Raw genomic sequence first — 26917 nt, 5'->3', positions numbered from 1 at the left:
AAAAAGAAAAACCTGAAAACACTCTCCCTGCCTGCCTTTGCTTTGCTCTTACTTTGGCCCTGGCATGGGAATTTTGAATGAACATGCATTACTCACTTGCCGTCCGGCAGACACTTTACACACATTATTTTACTCAGTGCCCACTTCACAAATCAGGTCACGTGGCTAGTGAATACCTGAACCAGGATCATGAACCCAGACAAATCCGGTGCTTGATGCCCTTTGACACTGCTGTATTGACTTTTCTGTTAGGACAGGGCATTTTAGGATTAGGGCAAATCTCTCTACCTTCTTTAGACTCTATTCCTTCTGGGTGATGATATTATGGATATATATATATATTTTTAATTTTTCTATAATTTCTAAATTTTTCCTGATAAGGACATTTACATCTCTGATGGGAGAACAAGCTTTTTTTTTTTTTTAATGGTCCTTCCCTGGATGAACTCATCAGTAGCTAGTGCCTGGAGGCTGTCCTGGTGGAGCCTTCCACTCAGGCCTGTTGGATCTATGGGCTGGTTCTGGACTGGGGGAGTCATCAGCAGAGAGCCGGATTGCGACACCTTGGGAAGTGGATTACGTTTCATAGGGTGAGTTTGTGGAACAGAAAACTGGGTTGAGGAAAGAACCTTGGAAGACAAATGGTGGATGAAGAACTGGTGCGTCAGGAGAAATAAGAGGAAAACCAGGGAAACCCTCCACGTGGATCACCTGCTGTGTAGCAGGGCACAGTAATATTGTGCTGTGCAATATTGGCCGGTATTTTGTCAACAATTTCTACTATTCAGTCTCAAAGAATATTTTGAAAGTATAAGAATTCTAGTATGCTAGCCTTAGAATCCTGGGATTTGGGGTTTTTCTCCAGGTAGAATGAATGGTCCTTGATGGGGCCCTGCAGTGAATCTCAGGTCCTCTGCTTTCTAACCGCGTCAATTACTCTCACCTTTCTTATAGGTGGTGGTGTCTCTTCTCTGAAGAAACGGGAAATACGGACTCATTTCTTTATTTCCCAGCTCTTAGCCACGTAATAATCGATCCTGAGCGAGCTACTTAACCTCCCTAAGCGCCAGTATCTTCATGTGCAAAATAGTAATCACTGTGCCTTTCATAACTTGTTAGGAGAGGATATATAATGCAAAAAAAGTGCTTAATACAGTGCCAGGAATATCGTCAGTGGCGAAAAAATGGTACCTACCAGTTTTAAACAGCTACCCTGGGGTCAGCGATTTTGATGCGTGCACGTAAGAATCGCTCTGTCCATCTCCTCAAACAGAGAAGTCAAACACGGGTTCACAAGTTTGTGAGTCAGATAAAAATCGCAGCTCAATAACGGCTGCACGCCTGCAGCCCCGGTTAGGCCCCTCCAAAAACTACAAGTCCCAGCATGCCGCGCTCTGGGCCCTGGCGGACCCGCCTCTTCCGTGTCGGCCCGCACGTGGGCGCCGCTCTGGGCACCGCCTCTTCTCGATGCTCCGGCCGTGGGCGCGATGGAGAGCGGGTGCTGGTGGCCCGGCGGCGAGTTCGAGGACTCGGTGTTCGAAGAGAGGCGGGAGCGGCGGCTCGGACCGCCCGCGCCCTACCGCGCCAAGTGCTGCGAGCCGCAGGTGAGAGGGCCGGGCTCGCCCCATGGCTCCCGGCCGGGCGCTTGGGACGCCCCACGCACATGTCGCCTCCCGCTGAACCCAGACCCTCCCGCCCCCCGCCTCCCCGGGCTGACCCTCTGCGCCCCCAGCCTCCCCGTCGTCCCTTCGCCCACGCGGAACGGGCGTCTCCCGAGCCCCACCGGGTGATGAGCGCGCACCTGGCGTCTGGCCGGTCTCCTCACGGCAGCTGGTCTCACACCCTGCTCTGAGATGCTCGAAGATCCGCAGTAACTCCCCTCTGCCTTCTCCGACTCTGCAGCCCGGACCCCCAGAAATCCGGCCACCGCCCACTTGTCAAACCTTGGAGTTGTCTGCTCCCCAAACGGTGACGTCCCACCCACGGGCCTGCCCTTGTCCTGTGAATTCCGCCTGCCCGCCTTAATCCTCCTCTGACGGTCAAAATCGTTCAATTGTATCCATTTCTCAGGGCGCATCGTAAATGTTGCCTCCTCCAAGAAGCCTTCTCTGGTTCCCTCTTCCAATCAAATGTTTTTGTCTTTGACTCCTTTCTCCCCTTTGAGCTTCTATTAAAGTACTTGTCTGTATCTGAGTGCTAAATGATCCTATGGGAACGGGTGCTTAACTTTATGTTCTTGGCAGTGCCTAGCAGTTTTTGTTCATAATAGGAACTCCGTGAGTATTTTTAATTAGTAGAGTGTTACTTTGTATTATTCTATGTGTGTAAATTTTATCTCGCCAATAATAGCTACTATTTATCAAAAAGTTACCTGTTCCAGGCGTTGTACTGGGTTCCTTTATGTTTATTGTTTGGTGTTTTTTTACAACCATTGTACTTAACAGATGTCAGGTGCTCAATAATTTCTGCATTGTATTTTTACTTTATTTCACTTACATTTCCTCCTTACCACATGCAGTCTTCCAAAGTTATGTTTAGTACTTGATCATATAGACAAAAAACAGGGAATGGGGGGGGGGAAGTTATGTGGTACAGCTACGGTTATCAGGCAGGACCCTTGAATTTCACCACTGGCTTTACCTCTTGCCTTTCAAGGTGTCAGTTCCTTATTTGTCATTTGGGAAAAAGAATATTTGCTGGCTCACAGGGTTATTGTAACAATGAAATGAGATACTTTGTCAGGTGTGATGTGCTGTATACTTGAAAAGTAAAATCCAAGAATCATTTGTCTTTAGAATTTTTTTGGTATTTGATACTGTTGATAAACTCAAAGAGGCGTCATTCAAGTAATGTTGGTTTCCCTAAGTGTCAAACCAGGAGTCTGGGTTAGAAGATTTCTGTTGTCCCTTCCTGCCCGGATTCTGTGTGGGACCAGATGTTGGCCTTATCCAGCACTTCACCCCTTAGTCCCATCCCCGATCACAGCTGCTCCCTCCTTCCTCTTATCAGAAAGGGGTCTTTGAAGCCATCCCCTGTCTGAACTCTTGTGCGCCTGCAGGTTATATGGGATAAGAAAAAGAATCTTTTGAAAGCCAGTCTTGCTTGATCATTTCCCAGTAGGATAAGGAAAAGTGGACGGAGGTTTGCGATTATGCAGTTATGGTTCAAGAAGTTGGGACTGGCTAATAATCCCATAGAGTGTGTGACTAGAGCGCAGCAGAGTGCAAAGGAAAGTTATGGGTTCCGCATGTAGACTGCTGTTGAGTTACACGGTGCTTGAGGGAGAACAGAAAAACAACAGTGACTAGCTCTCTCCACTGTGATGGGTTAGGCTCAGGAGAGAAACTGTTGTACTAAGGTGACGGGGGCAGTGGCACCCAGGCGACTCTTAGAAACAGAACCAAGCAATTTCAGCGTGATGCTGGAACCATCATAAATGCATTTACGTTTGAGTTGATAGCATTTAACTGAGGATAGATTTCCTTCAGCCTCAGTGTGTTTTACTCTAATGAGATCCTTCTTTGGAGCTGGGAAACCTGGGACACAGAGTGCTTTTGGTCGCACCTGTTTTCTCATCTTATTCTTTACTCAATAGCCAAGAAAGCTCAGTCTCGGTTTCCTTTCTATCCATAGGGTTTAAGTCAGTAGAAAAGCGCATAAAATATTCCAGATGGGCACATCTTCAGCCTTTTCTCCTGCAGGTCTTTGGCATTAGGCTGCGGAGCCTCCCCATCAGCCTTAATTTCTGTCTCATCTTTGCTTAGATTCCAGTTTTGGCTTATACAACATTTTCATAATAGCACCGTAATGGTAATTCTTTCCTGTGTCCTTTTTGTAAAGACTTGTCAACCCCTGTTCCATCCACTCTGAACATCTCCACAAGAACACCTATCTCAGTCTAAAATACCAGTGTGAACTGTGCTAGTTAAATGCAGGTTCCCGGGCACCACCACCCCATATTGAAAACACTATAGATGAAACCATGGACTTTTCTGCTTCTTTATTTGAGAGGTTTCATACTACTGTGTGTTTATTACTTGTGATAATTTTAGTCAAAACTGGGCTATCAAAATTGTCATTCTTCTTTGTCAGATGTTTTCCTCTGAGTCTCATCCTGAAGAAGTATGGTTTGTTTTTATTGAGCTTGAATCACTTATATATGAGAAGTTGCTTGTGAGGGTGAGGTGGGAAAGCCTAGCTTCATTCTCTGTAATATGCTGTTTTCACAATTTCTAGTGGTTTTACGAAGAAACGGGGAGCAGTGATGATGTTGAAGCTCTAACTGTCCAGAAGTTCAGAGGGGACCTGGCCTACAGACGGCAAGAGTACCAGGTAGAATTCAGCGTTTCCCAGGCTGCGCTACTCGCTATGGGCGCCTGTTCTGTCAGTTACAGCACGTTTAAATAACAGTATGCTAGGCGAGGAGGGTGTTGTCTTGGAAGATAAGTTTAATCTTTTGTGGTAAGTGTTTGTAATCTTAGAATCCCTAGCTTCTGTCCCTTTCTATGTGGCTCGATAGAATGTTTTGTTTCCTGTAACTCCAAATGGGGATCTTTTTGGGATCCGCGTAGGTCTGTTTCCCCACGTTCTGCATCTCCTCATTATGTGGGAGCCTCTAGCACAGCTATCTCCTGGTGTCACAGGAGCAAAGCACCCCAAAATGTAAGAAAAGGGAAAAACTAATAGCTGGGTGCCAGCTTGCTTTCCATCTAGATCTCATTTCATCTTCACGAGAGTCCTCTTGTTATTTTGCTGATGAAAAGGTTACACAGCAAGTTAGTAGCAAAACCAGGATTCAAGCAAGCCCTGGTCTGTTTGGCTCCAGAATGCTCTTTCTCCTAGAGTGTGATGTTTCCCATGATAGTCGTGGTTATATTCTCCAGCCATTTCATCTCTCCCTTTTAGAGAAATAGTGCTGACTGAGATACTCGTCTTCCTTAAGTTCATCGTAGGGTCTATTATAACATTACCGTCGGCCTGGGGAAAAAAATCATCCCTGTAACTGAATCCTTTTCTCTTCTGTGTGACCCACCTTTCTTTACTTCCCTTCTCTTTATTTCCTTTATTTAACAAATAATTGCCAGAAGGCACTGCAGGAGTATTCCAGTATCTCTGAAAAGTTGCCATCCACGAATTTTGCCGTGAAAAGGGATGTCCAGGAAGGCCAGGCTCGGTGTCTGGTTCACCTGGGAAGGCACGTGGAAGCGCTGGAGATCGCTGCGGACTTGGTGAGTGGCTTCCTTACCTATTTTCATTTGCTTTCCTAGGATGGTCGAATAGTTCATTTTCTAAAAAACAAAACGAAAAACAACTTCCTGCAGGCAGCACACTCGGTGGGTTTGGGTGAGCAGAAGAGGATTGTCAGCGGTGTGAGAACTTCATTAGGATGCAGTTTGGGGCTCGAGACGTGGTCATTTTCTTGTAATATTTTTTCCTGTGTGATGCTCAGAATTCTTCACTGCCTGAAAATCTCATTTGCAAAGGTTTTTCTCTTGTTAGGTGTAAATACTCAGAGTGGAAAGATTATCAGTGATCTGTTTTCTTTACATTTTTTTATTTTCCAAAATTTCTACAATGAACAAATATTACTTTTGTAAACAGGAAAAAAAGTTACCAAAAAATGACTAAATATCATTCTAACCCAAGCTTCATAGTCCTTTTTATTTTTAAATAGCATTTAAAGATTTCTTTTTAAAGGATAAAGAAAAGCAGTTCTTTGCAATTCTGGATTCTACTGGTCTTTGTTTTCAGGTTAAGGCATTGATGGTTTTCTTCTGTGGTTGTCTGTGTAAATTTTATATGAGGATTGGTCAAAGTTGACCAGTTCTCATTTATAGATGTCCAGTTTTCTCCCTCAGAAGGAATTAATGAGGCGCCAAGGCCTGACCTCGAACCCCGTGGGTCTGGTCAACCAGAGGTCAGCCTAAAGGATGCTTGCGGTTGAGGCTCCTCCCCCCCGGCGCCTGATCTAAGAGAAATCCCGAAATTTGCTTGCCCAGGGGTTCATTGCGTAGGACCTCATGCTCTTGCAGTGAGAGGAAACCTTGGCGGTAATTGTCTTCAGAACACGGAAAACAGCTGTGTCTTGTTCTTTCTTCTCCCCTCTACCAACTGTGGGTTAATTCTTAAACTGGAAGATACAATTACCTTGTTAAGGGAGCACATGGCGTGAACAGTGAACTCGGTGCAATTTAACAGTGTTCCTTCTCAGTCTCCCTGGTCTGCAAACAGCAACTTGGGCCCTTTTGGCACCTTTTTCTAGACATCCGTTCCGTCCTTCGTTACTGTTCTGCTCTCTCTGTGGTTCCTTCTCGCTTGCTAAGTGTCTCTTTCAGTGGCTCAGAGAAAGAGTTGTTGCCGGTCGGCAGACGCCAGGTCTCCAGAGCCGGGGATGGGCTCCAGGTGGGGGGAGGGACCAGTCAGAAGACCTTCCACTCGCTTGTCGGGACTTTGAGAACTGTGCGTTGGGCTTCTGGGCACCCCGTCGGGGAGACAGGAAGGAAACGAACAGTGTGGGTCAGTGGGCCTCACCCCTTTCTGTGGGTCTCTGCACGTGGTCTCAGTGGACCCTGCCTGTTTGCGTGGTTTTCTCATTTCCTCGTACCTGGGTTTTGGGTTCCAGGTAACATTTTTGTTTTGTTTTTTAAATTTCTCCCCTACTTGCAGACCCTCCTCTCCTGTTATTAGCTCTGGCTCATTTCTGTTTTTTGTCCCAGTGGTTATTGTCCCCTCACGTTCTGTAGGGTGACAGGTCAGTATACAGCATTGAACGAAACAGCTGGTTCTGGAGTGGCCGTCAGGATACGAACATGTTATGCTCACAACTTCTGTTGAAATTTATTCACCCCTCTTCTTAGTGAATTTTGGGTAAAATTTGTAATAGAACTTATTTCTTAAATAATTTAAACATCTTATAGCGACTCCTATGCTCATGTGATAAACTGTGATAAGGAAACTGCTTTCTGAGAGTAAAGGACTCGTTTTCATTCACGCACTCGACAGACATTTATTTCAGTCCTGCCGTGTGCCTGGTTCTGGATTCAGTGCTGAGGAGACGGCTAAGCCATATCCATCCCCTGCACATGCATTGCTCGTCTCGTGTCTAGTGGGAGAATCCTAAGGCAGCCACCGTGCGTCAGCGCATCTGAAGTACGCCTTATTCTGTGACTTCTGGTGTGACTGACTGTAGCTGTGCTGCTTGCTAGCTGTGTGACGTCAGGCCAGTTAGATAACTTCTCTGTTGTGTCTCAGTTACCCCATCTATAAAATGGGGATAATAATAGAATCTATTTTTAAGATTCGTCATGAGGGTTAAATGAGTAAAGCACTTAGAATAGTACTTGGCACATGGTAAGCACTCAGTAAATGTTAATTGTTGTCACCATCATCACAACACAGAAGGAGGTGCGATATTCTGGAAAAAATCACGCAAACTCATTTAAACAGAATTTAATTTCCGGAGAGTTATTTACTGTTTATGCCATTGAAACCCTCGCCTCCAAATCATGGTTTGGATGTGACGACCTCAGCCTCAGCACACGCTTGCTTTCTCACCGTGGACGTGGTTTTCAGCAGTCTGAAGCACTGCAGACTCGTGTCGAAGAAAGGGAGCATTTGTGACAGGTCGTCTGTACCTGTTGCTCTCCTTATTGTAAATAAAGGCGCGAAGACGTGTCACTCAGCAGTTGTTAAAAAAAAAAAGTCTGTTGTGTCCGAGGTGCTGTGCTCTGTAAAGGGAATCAGCGTTCAGCAGAAGCTGTTGGAGCTTAAGGCTCTGTTGGGGAGGACAGAAAACTAAACACTAGTAATAATAAGACCGGATAAGCTCTGTCGCTGGGAAGGGACAGGATGACCAAGTAATTACGTGGGGCTTTATTCTCTCAATATATGAATATTTAGGATCCTCCCCAAACTTCCACTCGCCGGTCTGCCAGTTTCTTCGGGCTGCATCCTGGGTGGTTTTGCTTGTGTTTCTTGCTCCGTCTCGTTCTGTGTGGGAGCTTGGTCTGGAAACTGGTAGGCCAGGTTTTCCTTAGACTTCAAATCAACTGAAAGGTAATTTTAGTCTGCCATCTGCTCTCCGCAGACTTTAACTTAGCAAAAGAGGGCTTGTTTTCCCCAGCCCACAGGGCTGTCGCCATACGGCAAGTTAGGCAAGAGGCGGTGGCTTTGGTTAAAGGGACTTGAAAAGGATTTTCTCATCAGAAGGAAACCAAGTGGCCCCCTCTGGTCAAAAGTAATTGGCCTGATAGTTACCAGGGAAGGCATTTGGATTCAATTATGATGCATCGTGAAACACGGAGAGCTTCAGGGCTATCCTGTGTAAGATGTCTAAGCCAAGTACAATTTGGAAATAGAGTCTTTTGAATCCTCAAGGAAATTACCAATTGGAATTTTAGAAAGCCTGGAATATTAAAATGGAACCATTAGACCAGGGTATAAAAAAGTTGGCCATGGGTCTTTTAGATATCTGACTCAAGACAATAAAGATTGTAATAAAAATGGAAAATCACTGACATAGTATTTTTGTAAGGCCACTGTCACATGAATTATGTTATTGTTATGACGCTGGGATGTTTGGGGATGACTGGTGATTATTTTGCTAAGTTGTATATATTTCTCTAGGTTTCTGGCTGCAAACTGAGATCTGTTGAAAAATATTTAGTTCACTCCTGTAGCTACTGAAAGATACTTTTAATTTATAACATATACAACTTGGGTTTTTAGGCATCTCTATTTTTGTGTGGAAAACATTCTGCAGTTTAAAGTTTTCATTGTTCTTTTTTTCTCCTCAGGAAAATAAAGCAACTAACACAGACCATTTAACCACCGTGCTCTACCTCCAGTTTGCTATTTGTTCAAGTTTGCAGAACTTGGAGAAAACAATTTTCTGCCTACAGAAACTGATTTCTTTGCATCCTTTTAATCCTTGGAACTGGGGCAAATTGGCAGAGGCTTACCTGAATCTGGGGCCAGCTCTTTCAGCTTCGTGTGCGTCATCTCAGAAGCAGAACAGTTTTACCTCAAGTGATAAAACTATCAAATCCTCCTTTCCACACTGGGGAAAACACCGTCTTTTGTGTTTCCCTGACACGTTGCCTGAGAACTCTTTGTTTCCCATGGAAGCAAGCAGCTGTGATAACCAGAAGAAGGAGAAAGCTCTTAAAAATGTTCAAATCTGTACGGCAGAAAAGAGAGAAGCAGTGTTGCTAGAGAATCAGATGAAAGCATGTGCTTCTTTTATACGAACCAGGTAAATGAAGAAGGGATCAAAAAACATGTGGTCCTAAGCTTGGAGTAAAGGTTTTATTGTTCTAATTTTAAGCTTTAAAAAGTTCTAGGCTAAGGGCCACCCTGGTGGTATAGTGGCTAAGTTCATGCACTCCACTTCAGCAACTTGGGGTTGGCGGGTTCGGATCCTGGGCTCGGACCTATGCACCACTCATCAGCCATGCTGTGGTGGCGACCCACATACTAAATAGAGGAAGATTGGCACAGATGTTAGGTCAGGGCCAATCTTCCTCACAAAACAAAACAAAAACAGTTCTAGGCTGGATACGTGGTTTACGTTTTTCAGAGTTTTCCTATGCTCTAGAGCAAATCCTTTGAATGTGTCCTTTTCGTATGTAAGATTTAGAAACAAAACTATATTTGCTCAAGAATGCAACTTGTATCATGACTCAAGATAAAATGTTAAAATGGGAAAACATTAAAATTAGGAAAAGAAAATTAAATGTATAGAATGCTGACAAAAGAGGAAGAGGTATTTTAAACAAGGAATTTTTCGCTTGTGTGTTCCGCAGAAATCTACTGAATAAGAAACTGCTCTTGTGTTTGAATCACTATTAATAATGTGAACAATCGATGTTTAATGCATTCTACAGAGAATTCCCATGGTTTAGGGACTCCACATACTTTGAATCCGTAGAGTATGAGAGTTGAAAGGAAAGGGGAGAGTACACTGGACCAATTCTGTAATTTGTGAGAGGAACAGACTCCGTTAGGTCTCTAACAATACCAAAAAACATAGAGTTGAGGGGTTTTTTTTTTTGACTCTGGAGAATTCAAGAAATATTGATTAACAGTAAGGCTTACTGAGAAGTGGTATCTAACAGTAAGGCTTACTGAGAAGTAGTATCTATTTGGCGGATTTTAAACTTGATTCCGCAGATGTTTATTTAGTGTTGACAATGTCAATTTAATTCAGAAGTACATTGAATGGCAACAGTGTGTCAGGTGCCTGCTGGGTGCTGGGATCATAAAGATCCTTAAAGAAAGAGTCTCTTTCCTTATACTACACACTGTATTGAGGAAAATACGCGTATATTCAGTGACTGGCCGCACGGGTGCTAAACAGCATCAGTAGCGTGTGCGGAACTCTGTGGGGACCAGCACGTGGGAGCTGTTCAGTGTGGCAGGAAGAAGGAAGCCGTTAGAGACGGGGTGGTGCTTCTGCTGGATGTTCTGGAACCTTCGTCACTGTGTGGATAAATGTGTGCTCGAGGCTTGGTGTACGCTGTTTCCTTTCAATCCTCACCGCCCTCGGGGGTAGATGTTGGGATCCCACTGTATAGACCGGGAAACTGATTTACAGCCGTGCCCAAAGCGATGCAGCTACGCAGTGCTGCCAGGAGCTGGACACGAGTCTTTGCCTCCGGAGCCTGTGTTCTTTCCAGGATACCGTGCTGACTGCATGCAATGGAGCTCCTGAGCTGAGGGGAGGCATGGCAGGTAAAGAAAAGCACAGCGCAAAGGGTGGAAGGGCCGGTGTAGCACAGTGTTGTCACGTAGTCTGGTGTGATGAGAGCAGCATTGGTGCGGGGAGCTCGAGAGGGAGGCGGTGGACGACCAGGAGGCTGGGCCCGCACAGTTAGCGGGAGGCAGGACTTTGGAGTCAGATCCCGTTTTAAGGAACCTAGTAAATTGTTGTTATTGAGTGAATGAGTCTGAACTCCTCCCCTTGCCAGCTGTCTGACCTGTGCCCATTACCACTTAAATTCTCTGATCTCCAGTTTCCTCATCTTGACAAGCTGGAGAAATGGGGAGAATGTCTGCTTCGTGGGGTCGTGAGAATTAAAGTGTCTGACGCACTTACCGTAGTGTGCAGTCTACAGTAAGCATTTGGTGAACGTCGTACTTCCATGGGTTTTGTTTTTATTGGTACAAGACGTTAAGTGGAAGGCCTGAAGAGTGTTGGTAGGTTGTAAATGTTGAAATGATGTGACGAGACCCGTGATTCCAGAGGGCGATCTGGTGGCTGGGAGGAGGTGGCAGAAGGAGAGTGGAGGCAGGGCCACCAGTGAAGGGGCTGTGGAGTATTGGGGGATGGTGCTGAGGACCTGACCCAGGACAGTGCAGTGGTAATAAAAGAGGAAGGGATGTCACTGAGGATGGAATAGACAGGACTTGGTGAACCAGCTGAGTGTGTGGGAAGGACGGGGTGGGAGGGGAGGACAGACGAGTCAGGGACTCTGGAAGAGTCTACCGTGGGTGTGGAGGTGGGTGGTGGTGGCTTTCCCTGAGACAGGACAAGATTTAGGTGGAAGTAATGACTTTAGGTTTTTAGGTGTGCTGAGATTCAGGCACCTGGAAATCCAGGACGTCCAGCTGGAGCTTTTCACTGGGAAATGGGAGTTGAGCTCAGTAGAAGGGGGCTAGAGAGGAAGGAGATTCAGGAAAGAGCTCAGCAGTCAGGTGGTGGTGAGAAGTCAGGATCGACCCTGAGAAGAGGATTTGAGAGCTGGGAGGTCATTTGTGACCTGTGAGAGGCAGTTTCAGTAGTGACAGGGTGACAGGCAGATGGCAGAGCGTTGAGGAGTGAATGAACATGAAGTGCCAGGAGCTGGTATAAGCTGTATTCTCAAGTAATTTCAGGAGCAGGAGGGGGCAAGCAGGTACCTAGAAGGAGTCATGTGTGTGCACCTGGCTTCCTGAGGCCGGGTGGGCCATGGAGACAGAGCCCGTGTCAATCAGGTCGTATCTCCAGCACCCTCTCCAGTGGCTTCCCACTGCACTGACGTAACCTGCCCGTTTCTTTCCGTGGCCTGCAGGGCTGATGTGAGTTGGCCCTGCCTCTCTCTCTCTCCTCATTCACTCCAATTTTTCCTCCCTGGCCAAGTTCCAGCCACAGTGACCTTTTTGTGATTTTCAGACACTTCAAGCTAGTTCTTGTGTCGGGGCCCCCTTCCCCCCTGGGGAACCCTCTCCCCCACATATTCCTGTGGCTGGCTCCTCCTCAGTTAGGTCTTGGCTTGAGTGGTCTCAGAAAAGCCTGCCTTCCTTGCCCCATCTGAGGTAGACACTTCATCTGCCTTGTCTTGGGTTTTTTTCCTAGCATTCATCACCACCTGAAATTACTTATTTGCCACCTCTCTCCTTGGATTCCTTGAAGCAGGGACCTGTCAGTTTTGCTCACCAATATCTCCAAGGTCTAGAGTAGTGTGTGGGACATTCCCCAAGACACGAGGTGAGTGAGCAGGAGAGCTGAGTGCTTCTGGGCACAGCAATAGGGACCAGCGAGGCCTGAGGGAAATTGGAAAAATCTACATGTTCAATATTTTAAAAAGCAAGAGAAGGAGCCATGTGAGGAGGACAGAAGGGAGGAGGAAAGAGGAGACCAGGTTATGATCAGGATGGTGGGAAAGTTAGCAGTAAGGCGATTGCCAAGTGGTCATCGGAGGGTCGGCAAAGATCTGGGCCTGTTTGGGTGGCTGTGGTGTGCCAGAGAGTCTGATTGGTCCTTGAGCTCAGTTTGCTGTGGGTTCAGGGAGATGGAAGGTTCGTAGAACACTGGCTTCAAAGGAGCACTTCCGGGGTCGGAGCCTTCGATGGGGAGGCTGGTTCTTTTCACTCCATATTACTTGCCCTTTCGATCACTTGACCATGCAGGAAGCCCTTCTGAGGTTTGGCTCTAAAGGTTTCTTTGAGAAGCTTTGGTCTGTGCATTTTAGGAAAGATGACTCTCCAACGTAGAGTTGCGCAGCTTGTTCATGAGAAGCTTTAGGATCCAAACGAGGGTGAGCCCCTCCTCTTAGCCTCGAGGGCCCCCGTCCAGCTGGATGCCTGCGCTGCATGGGGGGGCGTGTCCCCACCGCTGCCCCGGATGGGCACCTGCACACAGGGACTTCCTGTCTTCCAGGCTCCTGCTGCAGCTCGCCCAGGCTCAGCAAGCCTCGTTTGCTTTGGAGAGGAACTTGAGGACTCAGCAGGAAATTGAAGATAAAGTGAAAGGGTTCAGCTTCAAAGAAGACGCTTTGCTGCTGATAGCTGAGGTGAGTTGACGTGAAACGGGGCATCAAGAGATATTTTTCCTGGCTCCGATACCACGTTTTATAAAACAGGGCCAAATCTCATCTAGTAAGTTAGGACGTCTGTCTCCCTCCTTCACGTGCCTTTTGACCACTTAATCCCCGAAAGCAGCCTCTTCAGCATCTTTCTCGGGCTGCACGCTGGAAGGCGGGGCTGTGCTTCACTTACTTGTGGATGCTGGTTGGTCCCCGCCGGCTTGCGTAGCGTAATGCCCAGTAATTGTCTTTTGAGTGTCAAATAGAGGAATGAATGAATGTTGGCGTTTGGGCAGCACTGCTGTCTGTCTTGTCCTCCGTGCATCCTCCTAGCGGCCCGTGGGATGGGTAGAGCTGGGAGGGAGGCTCTGACAGGTCGTGACTTGCCTGAGGTCAGATTTTGAGTGGCAGAGCTAGACTGGACCCTATCCAGCTACAGTCCATTGACTTTCTGCTCCACCCTGTTACTACTTCGATGATTGCAGGGAAATGCAAATGTCAATTTCTTTTTTTAACCTTTATTACCTTTATGAAAAATAGGCTGTCAAAATTCTTAAGATGGCATTTGGAGATTAGGTGTTGAAATTATTCACGCCAGTTCCTTTTAGTAACTACAGGTGAAACTTGACAGTTCAGGTACTTTTCCCATGAGAACAACTCTCTATCCATGAACATCCTACCGTCATTCTTCCAAGAAATACCTACTGCGTGTCTCTGATTGCCAGTCTCCTTTATTCCTTCCCCAAGCCAAGCCCTCATTTGGACTCTTCCCTGTGCCGGGACCACGCTGTCCTCTCTTATCCTCTGAGCCTTTTTCGGCCTTTCCCCTTCTGGGGGCTCTTTCCTGAGCCCAGGTACCCTGTCTGTCTCTCCTGACTTCCCGGAGCCTCCTTAGTCATTGATTACCCTCCAGTCTGTGTCTCTAGTCCCGCCTCTGGCACACTGGTGTCACATCTCAGATTAATTACCTACTGAGTGATTAATTTGAGATGATTGTTGATTATTCTGCTGTCACTGCAAGTACAAAATGTCTAAAATGGAACTACTCAAAACACTTCTCGTCAGTCAGTCTTTCGTCAGTGCCTCACGTAGTGTGGAACCTTTCGTGGCCGGCAGTGAGGACGTGTTGAGAGGAGGAAGAGAGGAGCTGGAGAGAACCATCTCTTTGTTGCTTCCATTGGCCCTCTCTGTCATTCTTCTTTTATCCACACCCAGAACCTCTCTGGCTGTGGGCTTCTCCCTCTCCGGTCTCACCTCCAGCCAGGCACCAAGCCCACCCTTCCTTCAGGTCCACCCTTCATTTCTCTCCCACTGCCAGCACCCGACTCCTTCACCCTGTGTTTGACTCTCGCAGGGACCTCCTGGCTTGTCTCTCCTTGCTTCCTCCCCTCAGATCTACCTTGAACATTGCTACTCGGTTCATCTTAAAACATTGCTTTGACCATCTTACCCACTTGCTTAAAGACTAAAATGTGTCCCCATTACCTCTGAGGTCAGGTCTAGTATACGTGCCTCGATAGGATGTGTAAGGCCTTCCAGATGGTGACTCCAAACTTATGACCTGGTAATTCCTTACACAAATCTTTTGCTTCCGCTAGACAAATCTGCCTGTGTCTAACAAACTTGTCATGGGTTTTCCCATCTCCACCTACTGACTATTTCCATCCTCAGAGACCCAGCTGAAGTCCCACACCCTCTGGGGAGCTTTCCTGAATGTCCTGGTCTGCAGCAATTTTTCTCTCCTCTGAGCTCAGATAGAGTGATTGCTCGACTAGATAACTCTTGGGGCCCTAAAAAAAAAAATACAGGAATATGTCATATCTTTTCAACCAGATTTAGGTTCCTTATAAGTGAGAGTATCCTTATGAGTAAGACGTCCTTAAAGGTGTCTTAAACATCTTCATACCCTTCAAGATGCTCAGTACCTCTGGACTGACTGGAGTGATACTTCTCCACCTGGACAATGCATGTGAAATACCTGTGAGCTTTTTGAAGAAGGCAAACATCTGGGCCCTCATTAGGATTCTAATGTACGTTTCATTTTGTGCTCTGTTAATTTTACTTAACGTTGTGACGTGAGCATGACCCTATATCCTTCAACATTCTTTGATTGCAGACTTTTTTTTTCTTTTCATAGTTATTTGAATTAGGATCCATGTAAGGTCCACATACTGTTTGGTTCGTTTATCTCTCACATCTCTTTTATTCTCTAACAGTTCCCCTTCCCCTGCTTTCTTTTGTGATAAAAAATATATAAAACATAAAATTTGCCATCTTAATCAGTTTATTGTGCAGTTCAGTGACTTTAATTATATTCACTATGTTGTGCAACCGTCACCACTGTCTATTCCAAAATTTTTTCATCACCCCAAACAGAAACTCTGTAACCTATTAAGCAATAATTTCCATTCCCGCCTCCTCCCAACCCCTGGTAACCTCTAATGTACTTTCTGTGTCTATGAATTTGCCTATTTTAGATGTTTCAAGTAGTGGAATCATACAATATTTGTCCTTTTATGTCTGGCTTATTTCACTTAGCGTGTTTTCAAGGTCCATCCATATTGTAGCATGTATCAGAACTTCATTCCTTTGTGTGGCTGAATAATATGCCATTGTATATACATATATATACACCACGTTTTGTTTATCCATCCATCTGTTGACGGACACTTGCGTTGTTTCCACCTTTTAGCTGTTGTGCATAATGCCGCTGCAGACACTGGCACAGAAGTGTCTGTCTGAGCTCCTGATTTCAGTTCTCTTGGGTATATTCCTAGGAAGGGAATTGCTGGATTATGTGGTAATTCTGTGTTTAACCTTCTGAGGAACTGCCAAACCGTACATTCCGTTTTCTACTTTTTATTTTTACCTAATGTGGTGACATGATTGTGACCCTATATTCTTAAATATTATTTGAGTACCTAATTTTTAATGTCTGGATAGTAGTCCAATTATAGCTTTGGATGAGTTACTGTTTATTTACTTAAGTCCTTTGTATTAAACATTTAACAAACATTCAGTACTATTTTAATAGATCTGCCAAAAAAAAACAATCAATGTGTGTATTTGTCCCTTTTAGAATAGATTACTAGAAATAGAATCACTGGGTTAAAGTATATGAACATTTTAAAGACGTGGAGCACATTTCCAAATTGTCATTCAGAAAGGTTGGTTCAATTTCCATATCCTCCAGCAGTGCATGAGAATGCTGACTTTTTGAAACCCAGTCCTAGGTGTTAGGTTGAACCATGTGAAATTGTCAATATTCAGTCATTTTGACCTATAAAAACAATTTTATATTGATCTAGTTAATTTTATTACTTTTTGAAACCTGCAATTTGATTAGTAAAAATAGCACTTTTTAGTATTAATATTTATTTGATTACTATTAAGATGAACATTTTTTTCATACATTTATTGGCCATTTATATATTGTAAAATACCTAGTCATGCTTTTTCTTCTTTATTCTATTTGTATGTTTCTGTTTTTCTTATTAATTTTTTTTTTTAAAGATTTTCCTTTTTCCTTTTTCTCCCCAAAGCCCCCTGGTACATAGTTGTATATTCTTTGTTGTGGGTCCTTCTAGTTGTGGCATGTGGGATGCCGCCTCAGCGTGGTTTGAGTGCCGTGTCCGCGCCCAGGATTCGAACCAACGAAACACTGGGCCGCCTGCAGTGGAGCACGCAACTTAACCACTCGGCCACGGGGCCAGCCCCTTTCTTATTAATTTTTACGAGTGCTCTCTCTTTATATGAGGCTTCCTAACCTTTTTATATGTTGCAGTATTTTTTGAAGTTCATATTTTTTGGTATATAGAAGTTTACAATTTTTATATGGCCAAATATTTTTGCAGATTTTTTGACACCTGTGAATGATGTACTTGCTGATCCCTCTTTTTGGAATATTGCATTGTTTGGATATTACTATTATTCAGTTCTCTCTTTTTTTAATTAAAAAAAAACCACTTTTAGTGTTATATCCCAGATTTTAAAATACTACATTTTATTGAGTCCAAGAAGTCATCCCTGGTAAGACACATCATTGTTTGATATACCACTAAGAGAAAAATAAGATGCCATTTATACTATGACATGCCAGTGGTTATAAGATACATCTTGGTTTCAGAAATGTTAAAATACGAAAACAAAAATTGTCTTAGAATTGATGAAAATACCCTGCTTTAATAAATGCTGACGGTTGCCTGGTTAAGCTATGACGTCGTCCGCTCTCACCTCAAACAATACATAGTCTTTGAAGACGTGAAGCCGGTGGGGACTGTTCTTTGGGAGTGCAGCTCACCCGTGATAACTGGAGTGCTTGGGAACACAGTGGCTCTCAGGTTTGCAGGAAACTTAGAGATCATTTTGTCCAAATCTAAGTGACTTATATTCCCTGTACAACGTCTCTGCCAGATGGCTCCCTAGCCTTCCGTGCCACACAGTAGGCAGTGTTTGGGGACTTAATTTTAGGTCACTGTCCTTAGCCAAGGTGGGCTGATGACTTAGCCTGCTCAGGTGCAAACTTTCTGCGACTTACCTGTGTGTGTGTCTCATCAAAGAGAGACTGACACAGAGTCTGGGCTGCTTCTGGCCAGTAGGGAGCAGTATTGTGCCTTCGGAGGGCAAGCTGCCCGTAAGGCCCTGAGCGTGCTGTGGTGACGTTTCTAGAGGGATTGTCTCTCTGGGTCCGGAGGGGGGCCCCCTGCTACTTGCTCCTGGACCGTTCGCTGCCTTTGACAGTTCTCCAGAAGCCTTTGGAGAACTTTTAAGGGAGAGGATCTGCGCCCCTCCCCCAGCAGCAGTTGTCCTCTGTGCAAGCTCTGCTTTGCAGTCATCTTACAAGGGGGCGGAATCACTTGCAGTTGCGCTCGGCCAACGGAGGATCTCTTTGACCTCGGGAGGCGGACTCGGCCCTCCCTGGAGGCAGAGGGTCCTGCTGCCCCCTGAGAACTGCAGTGACTGCTCCCTCAGGGAGAGATGCGAGCAGAAATGCAGGACGTTTTCCCTATGTGGTCCCTGGATCGCTTCCTCGGAACAGACATCTTTTCAATACGTTGGCATTGTCGGAGTTGTCCCCTGGCTGCTGAAGCATTTCTGCTTTTGTGTGAAATCCTTTATTTCCACTTGATGCATAGCATAGCCTTCTGTTCCACGTCTGCTGCCCCTTTTATTGGGACCGGTGTTTTTTTTCCTCCTACTGCAGGTTATGGGAGAAGATATTATCCCAGAAAAACTAAAAGACGAGGTTTGCACCGAGGTGAAGTGCGTTGGCCCAGCAGCCCTGAGTGGCTTGGTGATCGCATCTTCGGAAGAATTTGAAGACAAGTGGTTCAGGAAGATAAGAGAGCACTTGCATGCCTTTGAAAATCAGTTCCATACAGAGATACACATCTTGGCTTAGTGGGCTCTTTAAAAACAACACAAGACATCTTGCACTCTATTAATTGTCCTTGTTTACTTCAGACAGAATCCACTGCTAATCATGGAACATAGTGAATTAAAAGTGACTATTTATGTTTTATAAAAATGGCTTCTCTCCCAGATTATTTCTACTGTGTTCAGTTTCTTGATTTTTTTGTTTTCTCTTAAGATTTTTGTCATTCGTTTATCTTGTGCCTACTACCCCTTTAGAAGATATGTTGGGAAAGTGTATAAAAGAGGCTTTTAGATTCTGTAGTCTTTTAAAAACAGTTACTGTATTGTAGGCAGCAATGTAAGTATCCGCGTTGTTTAGGTAGATTCATCAGGAATGAGCAAGAATGTCAAAATGTAACAGTAAAGCATTTCTAGGAAGGGTGTGTCAAGGTCTGAGAAGGCGCTGAGGTTTTACCCTGTCAGCACGGTAGCCTGCCCGTCCGTGGATACTGCAGGGGCCTTCAGTACTCATGGCCCAGCAAGCCCGTTTCTCATCCCACCAGCTACACCATGAGCCTGTTTGTATCACTTCTTCCTTCCAGGTCCCAAGCGGGTAACGCACACGGGCTCAAACCGCTGAGTCACACATGCTGGTTGCCTCGTAGGAGAGGAAGCCTGAGCTCAGGGAACTCAGTCTTCTGTAGTGGGCGCTAAGTGTGTTCACCCTCAGCTCCAGAGGAGGACGCTGTCTCTTTTTGAAGGCTGTTTGCTATGCAAACATCATCGGAAAGATCGTCTGGAGTGAAGGGCAGCTAGCGCGTTGCTCACAAGATGTACAAAAACACAAGAGACCTGTGGAGCACTGTCTCCCAGGGTGACTTTCCCATCCTTTCAGCCACACAAGTTATAATCACAGTCTGTAACCGCATCTTCAAAGACGAAGGGCCATCACCTTACTTGAATTATCTGGGATGGGAGAGCTCCCTTTGAGAGACGGAAGTCAATAATAAACCAAAAACTTCATCCAGTGTTGCCCCACGCAGCTTTCTATTTTTCTCAGCGCAAGGAGAATTCCAGCCCCGGGCAAGAAGGCTCAGTCACCAGGATTTCCCTTCTGCTCCGCCTGCTCGCTGCAGCCTTCCCAGGCCATCCCCACGCAGACAAAGGTCTGATTTTGTTTGTATTTTGACTCCTCTTTTAGTATGAGTGAGTGCATGACGAGCAATCACAAGTTTAGTCATTTATCTCTAATGGGAACCAGAAGACTTGGTATGATTAATAGTTCAATTTTTAGGAACCATTGAAAAGCATGGAAACGCCACAACAGCTTCCCATTGCCCTCCTTCAGTTCACTGAGTCGTGAACCATCGCTTAGGGAGCTCCTGTTCTGTGATGAGTGCTGTGCGGTTGCCGTGGAGACACGGGTTATCATGGAGTTTATGGTCTGGTGTGGATGGCCCTCAGCGTAGAGCCCAAACTGGAACGGGGTTTGCCAAGCCCTTCACGGTGGAGCCATTGGCTCCGCATGACTTCGTCTTTCCCTGCTCCCTGCCTTTAAATGTGCTGGAACTCACCATCAGGCTTCCGCACAGGCAGCTGAGTCTGGAACCTCCCCCGACCCCATCGCACAGCTAATTCACTTTCAGCTTTCAGGTCTGGACTTTGTGTTCGCTTCCCAGGAGTCTCCATTCCCCACGTGGTGGAAAGTTTCCCTCTTGGGCCCCTTCACCTCTCTCACTCCCATATTGGCCCTTAATGCTCAGTATCGTAATCGCCTGTTTGTTTTCCATGATAGACTTTAAACGTTGTAAAATCGGGGACTAGGACTGTCTGGTTAATGTTTGTATCCCCAGGGCAGAATACCTGGCATCTCACTAAATATTTGTTGAAAAGAATTGCTGAATTAGGCCCAGCCAGGTGTGTAGTGGTTAAGTTCATGCACTCTGCTTCCTTGGCCTGGGGTTTGTGGGTCTGGATCCCCGGCCAGGACCTAGCACTGCTCATCAAGCCATGCTGTGGCGGCACCCCACATAGAAGAAGTAGAAGGACGTACAGCTAGGATATACAACTATGTACTGGAGCTTTGGGGAGGGAAAAAAAAAAGGAAGATTGGCAACAGATGTTAGCTCAGGGGCATCTTCCTCACCAAAAAGAAAGAATTGCTGAATTAATTGGCTAGCATCTTATTTCGTTTTCGCAAAAGGTGAATACCCTGAAGTTCTGACCGAGCACGCTGCCTGTTTTTCTTTCTGTACCTAAAACCCCCTCCTTCCGTTGGTCTAGCCTCCCTGAAATGCCCTTTTCTCCTCTAGCTTCTCTTGGCTTCCCGTCTCCATCCTAGCCCCCTGTAACTTCGCCCATGCTTTGACCTTTTAGCCCTCTGGCTTTCCTCCCAGACTCACCGTCTACACAATCCTGAACTGGCTGAGTGTTCTTCTGGAACCTGCTCTCCCATCACTCGGCCCAGCCTCGCCTTCCTGGCAGCGGCGTGTCTGTACCTGTGAGGACCCCGCCTCCAGCACTCTGATGCCTCGGCTGTAATGCAGGGCGGGAGAGGGCGCCCGGGAAGACTGGGCCCCTCTGGGTTGCATCACACAAAAGTCATCTCCATCATCCAGCACAGATGGCGAAGCTTATTAACTGAGCGGTGATTATGCTGAGGAAAAATCTCAGGCCTGCCTCCTTAGCCACCCCACCCTCCTGTCAGTGAATGAATCATGCAGGAGGTGAGCTGATGTGACCCGCAGAGGTGACTGTCCACACTGTAGGAGTGTGAGATGGGACCCAAGGGCAGTTCCGGCCTCTTGTGACTCAAAAGGCCTGTCCTCAACGTTTTCTGCCGAGGCGGAATCCACGTCCGCTATTTGAGCTGGTGGGGACCCTTTGTCCTTCTCACGCCTACATCCCCACAATCTTCGGACTATAGCCAAAGAGATCTTATAAAAATAAAGATAGTTCTCAGATCCCTTCAGAGGTTTCCCAAATCCACGAGGCCTCTGAGGCCCTGTGTGGTCTGGCTGGGCCCCCTCTACCCCAGCTCACTCTGGTTTTTTCTCAAGTCCTTTGGCCATTCCAGCATCTTCCTGCCCAAGCCTGTTGCCCATCGGGTTACCTCTACTTGGAACATTCTCCCCTGCATTCTCCCAACCCTGCCACAAACGTCCCCTTCCTGCAGCTCTAAGCTCAAACGTCACTCTCAGACCAGATGTTCCTGATCCCACGCTTGCTCAGGTCCCCCTTTAAATGTTTTCATAGTGCCTGTACTTTTTTTTCAAAGTGCTTAACGTAGGGCCCGGCCTGGTGGTGCAGTGGTTAAGTTTGAACGTTCCACTTCAGCGGCCTGGAGTTCGCCGGTTCAGATCCTGGGTGCAGACCTATGCACCGCTTGGCAAGCCATGCTGTGGCAGGCGTCCCACATATAAAGTAGAGGAACATGGGTACCAATCTTAGCTCAGGGCCAGTCTTCCTCAGCAAAAAGAGGAGGATTGGCGGCAGATGTTAGCTCAGGGTTACTCTCCCTCAAAAAAAAAAAAAAAAAGAAACAAAGTGCTTAATGGAAATATAACTGAATATTCATAGTATGAATCCTCCTTGCTCCATGGTAAGTTCTAGGACTCTGTCTGTGCTTTGCCCCTTGATGGCAGAGCTCGGCTTCCTGGACTTGCCATGACCTCTGCTCCTTGCTGGCTTCCTGGGGCCCCCAGGCCCTTGCAGAGGCAGCCCTGGAGTCTGGTGAGCTAGCAGCCTGTGGGCCCGTCCCTACAGAGCTCCATGCCAGCGCCAAAGTGCCCCTGCTCACCTGTGCAGACTGCATTTCCACAAAGATGTGCTTCCTTTTAGCAAAACCTTAGGTAGACATCTCTATGGAACAAGTCCAAGTCCACTGTTTACAAAAAAGATTGTTTTAAATAGTCGCTTTCTAGTGCTTTTGAAATTTCATCTATGAAGGTAGTTAATACACTACTTTCCAAGATCTTAATCATAAAAGCAAAAAGCACAGAAAAACCAGAGCAGCTTACACAAAAGAATCCAAAGCTTTCGAAACTTCGGTCCTTGTGAGGGGCAGCGCAGGCCTGGCTCCCGTCCTGTCTGCCACTCGGAGTGTGTCCCCTGGGAGCCTTCACTGCAGAGGTCAGGAGAAAGAGGGCACAGGCGTTTGTCTACCTGGGGCTGCCCCTTCCTGGTTCTTTTCTCCCTCCCCAGCACAGAGTGGCTTTGTCACCTAAAGCTTCCGTGTTGTTGTTGTGTCTGCTCAGCCCTTGAACTAATGACCACCCCACCCCGCCCCCATCTCTGGGAACTGCCCTGTCACCCACAGGGGTGGGACCTGGCAGCCATATTTGTTCTCAGTGATCCAAATTGATTGGAAGGAGAGTTTACTTGACCTAAGCTGAACCACTCAGAATCTCCCCTGGAGATTTAGAAATGAAAGATTCTTCTCAGGCGTCTGAAACTAACACGGTGAAAACATGCGGTGCGCTGTGTTCTGCCAAGTGGACTGAGGAGCAGAGAGCAGAGGTCTGCAGAGAGAGAGAGCAAAGGAAAGAGATGCCCAGAAAGGCACAGAGGGACAGGTCTCTGCTACCTCCTGACTCCAGGCTCTTCTTGTCATCTGGGCCCAGCTACATTGTTGGCTGAAACCTCCACCAAACTCCTGGAAGGAGGGAGGCAGAAGAATGGCCGTCAGGTGTCCCCGTCCTAGCCCCCAGAACCTGTGAATGTGTTAGGTTACACAGCCAAGGGGAATGCAGTCTGCTAATCAGCTGGGCTTAAACTAGGGGAGTAGCCCTGCTTATCCAGGTGGGCCCAGTGTACGCCCTGGGCTCTTCGCAAAGCCAAGATGGAGTGTATTAGTCAGGGCTCCCCAGAGGGCCATCTGCAACCAGGACAAGGGCCGGTGTCAGAACCTGACGACACTGACACCCTGACCTTGGACTTCCAGCCTCCAGAACTGTGAGAAATAAAATCCTGTCGTTTATAAGCCACCCAGGCTGTGGCATTTCGTGACAGCAGCCCGAACGAACAAGGACACCTTTCTCCTTCCTCTGCTTCTCTCCGTTCCTGAAGTCAGGGGAGAGGCCTGGCTTGTGTTCTTCTGGGGAGATGGGGAACAGGGGGCGCAGAGCCTGGGGAACTTCACTAGCAACCATTTCAGTGGGAGGGTCTAGAAATCTGTTCTCAAAGACCAGCCACCAGGCATCTCTGTGTGAATTTGCCTGACGTGGTGAGCGGCAGCGGCCTTGGCGAGCTCAGCTACAGGCTGGATTCCAGCCTGCCCTTGCCCTTGGCCTTGTGCACCCTTTGAGCCTCTCTGTCGGCTCGGCGTGGCATCATGCAGACACCCTCACCCACCGCACCCTCCAGAGGAATGAAGCATGGAGCGCCTTGGGAGGCAGTGTGTCTGTCTCAACCAAAATACAGTGAACGAGAAAAAGGAGGTCGTGTTGGTGCTTCCTACGTGCGTGTCTGCAATATTTACATTCTCTGATAACAGTTTTTCTGACACACATCCACTCTTCAGGAGGAAGCTGAGAATGTGAGTGACAGTTTCTCTGTGTCTAACAGCTTCTTGGACCAAGTTCAGGAAATGAAGCATTTGAAGATAGGGCTCTGGCGCTTCCATGATGGGCGGGCGGGTGGAGGCGGGGAGCCCAGGTCAAGGTGGGGGCAGGACAGAGGGGGAGGAAAGGTCATCCTGGGGCATCTGAATGTTTGTGCCTCTTGCAAGAGCAAAGCTCCTTGACCAATCGGTTGTCAGTCTGCCCTGGGGACGTCCAAGCCACTGTGGTTAGGGTTCCTCAGGGCCTACAAAGATATCCGTGGCCTCTGGCCTCTTACAATGCAGACAGGGGGATAACAGTTGGTATCTGGTGAGGACCCAGTGAAAGCTACAGATAGAGAGAGTTTGGGGGGCAGGGTTGGTCATTAGCAATCAGTTCTCTGGTCAGTCCTGGCTGCAATCCTGCAGGTGGATAATGTGATCCCCAGTCCCTGACTGGGGTACGCATTTGGCCTTAAGTGAAGCACCCCTTCACCATGTCCCCTGGACAAGACTATCATCGTGTTTCTTTCATTCTCTCGTATTCTTCATGGGGGTTGTTCCGGCGGGTGTGGCCCCCGCTGACTTTGGAGTTCTCCAGGACAGAAGCGAGTCTGGGTCTCTGCCTGTCGCTGAACCCGTGCCAGGCACATGTGGGCGCCCCTTCGCTGTTGTTGAATTTCACCCTGTAGGAGAGACTGCAGATGTTCAGGACCGCCCCGTGCAAGTAGGCCGGCCAAGGCAGGCGCAGGTGTGCCTCCAGCCCGGAGCAGAAATAAAGATGGGCGTGCTAGGTTTGGGAGGATTGCAAACTTGGATAAGGACTTGCTTCGCAGGTATGTAAAACTCTCCTAGACGCCTGGTGGATATGGTGTCTTGCAACAAGAGCCCAAGGCTGAGGGCCCTTGGGAATCCAGTCCCACAAAGGGATGGCCCAGCCTGGCATCTGTGGGTCCCAAGGTTGTATCAGTCAGACCGGGCTGGATCACAGTGCAGTAAGAAACAACTCCAAATCTCGGCGGCTTAAACAACCAAGGTTTATCTCTTGCCCTTATTACTTATCCACTGCTGGTCGGTCGGGTAGGAGGGGAGGGCCTGCTCAGCACAGTCTCTGAGGAGCCCGTGCTGGCAGAGGGGCTCCATCCTGAGGCATGCTCCTATGTGGCCGGCTGCTCCCAGGCTCTTCAAGCTTCCGCCTGGAAGTGGTCCTCACATTCCACGGGCCAAAGCAGACCCCTCCTAATGCCCCAGCAGGCAGGGATCACACACGACAAGGTGCCTGGAAGAGGAAACGCAGTACTTGTGAACGCCTAAGACGACCACAAAGGGGAAGCTGGCTGGCAGCGAGTGAGTGGGAGCAGCGGGGTTCCTTCTGGCGGCTAGGTCTCCTCTCCCCTGACACCGAGGCCGGGCCGGACGTGGGCGGGGGCCAGAGCAGCCCCTTGAGCTCCTGGCCCTTCGGAAGCTTTACCTTCCTGAAGCTCTCTCGGTAGACCGTGAAATCCAATTTAGAGCACCCCGTGGCACCCAGTCATTGAACCTCCTCATGGCCGCTAGGAGGAAGACAGCAGCATCAGGACCAGGGTTTGAAAAACCCTTAGGAAACAAAGGGTTCTGAGCTGGAAATGGCAACAGGGAAGACATCTGCTGAGATGAGTTGCAGGTGGCGGGGGCGTAAGGGGGACACAGAGAAAGGCAGATGGATGCGGGTTTTGCACCTGTTTCTCTCGGGCTGGAGCAGCCGGGATCACACCCACCCCCAGCTATGACACCCTTGTTCTTTAGGTCTCCGTGAACTGTCACTTCTCTGGGAAGTGTTCCCCAGCCTCCCCGAGCTGGGCTGGCCGACCTCCTCTGTGCTCCCTACGCACCCTGTATTTCTTCCTTATCCCCTGGCTAGGCGGTGCCCTTAGGATCTAGTACCAGCCCGGGAACAAAGTGCACACTGTGAATCTGAGAAGCAGCGAATGATGGGGCTCGTGAGGGCTCCACATTCGCGCTTCAGGTTGTCAACAAGCCACAGAGGCACCTGGATCTGGAGACAGCTGGCTGTGCCTGGGCTGCAAGGTCAACGCAGGAGCCTCCCTGGTTGCTCAAGGCTGCCCTGGGCACTGCTGCAGGGCCACCCCCAGATCCTGACAACTCAAGGCCCTGGGACTCAGTCCAGACTCAGGGACCTCCAGGCCGACCCAAGGCTCTTGGAAGTGAGAACCTGAGCTGATAAACTGCCCTGTCCAGCTCCATCACCTAGACGCCTCAGCCTGCCTCATCCCCAGTGGCTACACTTTCACTGGGGCCTCATCCCTAATTCATCAGGCCCAGGGATGAATTACACCTTTCCAGGGACGAGTTTTCCCACCTCTCCCAGAAACATCCAGAATGTTCCCATCCTTTCTCCTGAATCTCTGGGGAGTGGACTGTTCCTGGGCACTGGGAAACAAGAGTACCTTAATCACACCCACCCTCTGCCTCTCAGTGCCTCAGTTTACCCATATGTAAGGCTTGGGCTGCATCTGCCCCTTCTCACAGAGATTCCAGGAACATTTATATTAAGGCGCTGGCTGCTCTTTGGGAGAAAGGGGCTCTATTTCCATGATTTTGTCCTCTGGCTCCCCATCCCCCACCTCCCTGGAACCTTCCGGGATGTGCTGCGTAGGCCATGCTGGAGGGAAACCCAGGGAGTTGGGGGGTCAGCAAGTGCATGGTCTCAGGCCTGGGAACATTCAAACACAGGCAACGA

The 26917-nt window shown here is 47.6% G+C and overlaps 1 protein-coding gene across 2 annotated transcripts; it reads left to right on the top strand.

The window, feature by feature from the left end:
* The first annotated feature begins 1402 nt into the window (after positions 1 to 1402).
* Positions 1403 to 18810, top strand: C12H8orf76 (chromosome 12 C8orf76 homolog). 2 transcript variants are annotated; one of them, XM_014838045.3, is made up of 6 exons: positions 1403 to 1604; positions 4237 to 4332; positions 5085 to 5228; positions 8796 to 9253; positions 13139 to 13271; positions 18487 to 18810. In XM_014838045.3, the coding sequence occupies exons 1-6, from the start codon at positions 1488 to 1490 to the stop codon at positions 18682 to 18684; spliced, it is 1146 nt and encodes a 381-aa protein (XP_014693531.1). In that variant the 5' UTR covers positions 1403 to 1487; the 3' UTR covers positions 18685 to 18810. The 2 variants fall into 2 exon arrangements, with proteins under 2 accessions (XP_014693531.1, XP_070337649.1); XM_070481548.1 differs by having other exon boundaries at positions 1427 to 1604; positions 5088 to 5228.
* The last annotated feature ends 8107 nt before the right edge of the window (positions 18811 to 26917 follow it).

Source organism: Equus asinus, chromosome 12 (genome assembly GCF_041296235.1).
Source record: "Equus asinus isolate D_3611 breed Donkey chromosome 12, EquAss-T2T_v2, whole genome shotgun sequence".
NCBI classification, from domain to species: domain Eukaryota; kingdom Metazoa; phylum Chordata; class Mammalia; order Perissodactyla; family Equidae; genus Equus; species Equus asinus.
The sequence above is the reverse complement of the archived record's forward strand: the minus strand, read 5'-3'. Positions and strand labels throughout refer to the sequence as shown.

Bases quoted from the DNA above. Each gene is read 5' to 3' on its own strand.
- C12H8orf76 (XM_014838045.3), top strand. From the start codon at position 1,488: ATGGAGAGCGGGTGCTGGTGGCCCGGCGGCGAGTTCGAGGACTCGGTG. The intron at 1,605-4,236 runs GTGAGAGGGCCG...CACAATTTCTAG, and splicing joins CCAAGTGCTGCGAGCCGCAG to TGGTTTTACGAAGAAACGGG. The intron at 5,229-8,795 runs GTGAGTGGCTTC...TTTTCTCCTCAG, and splicing joins TGGAGATCGCTGCGGACTTG to GAAAATAAAGCAACTAACAC.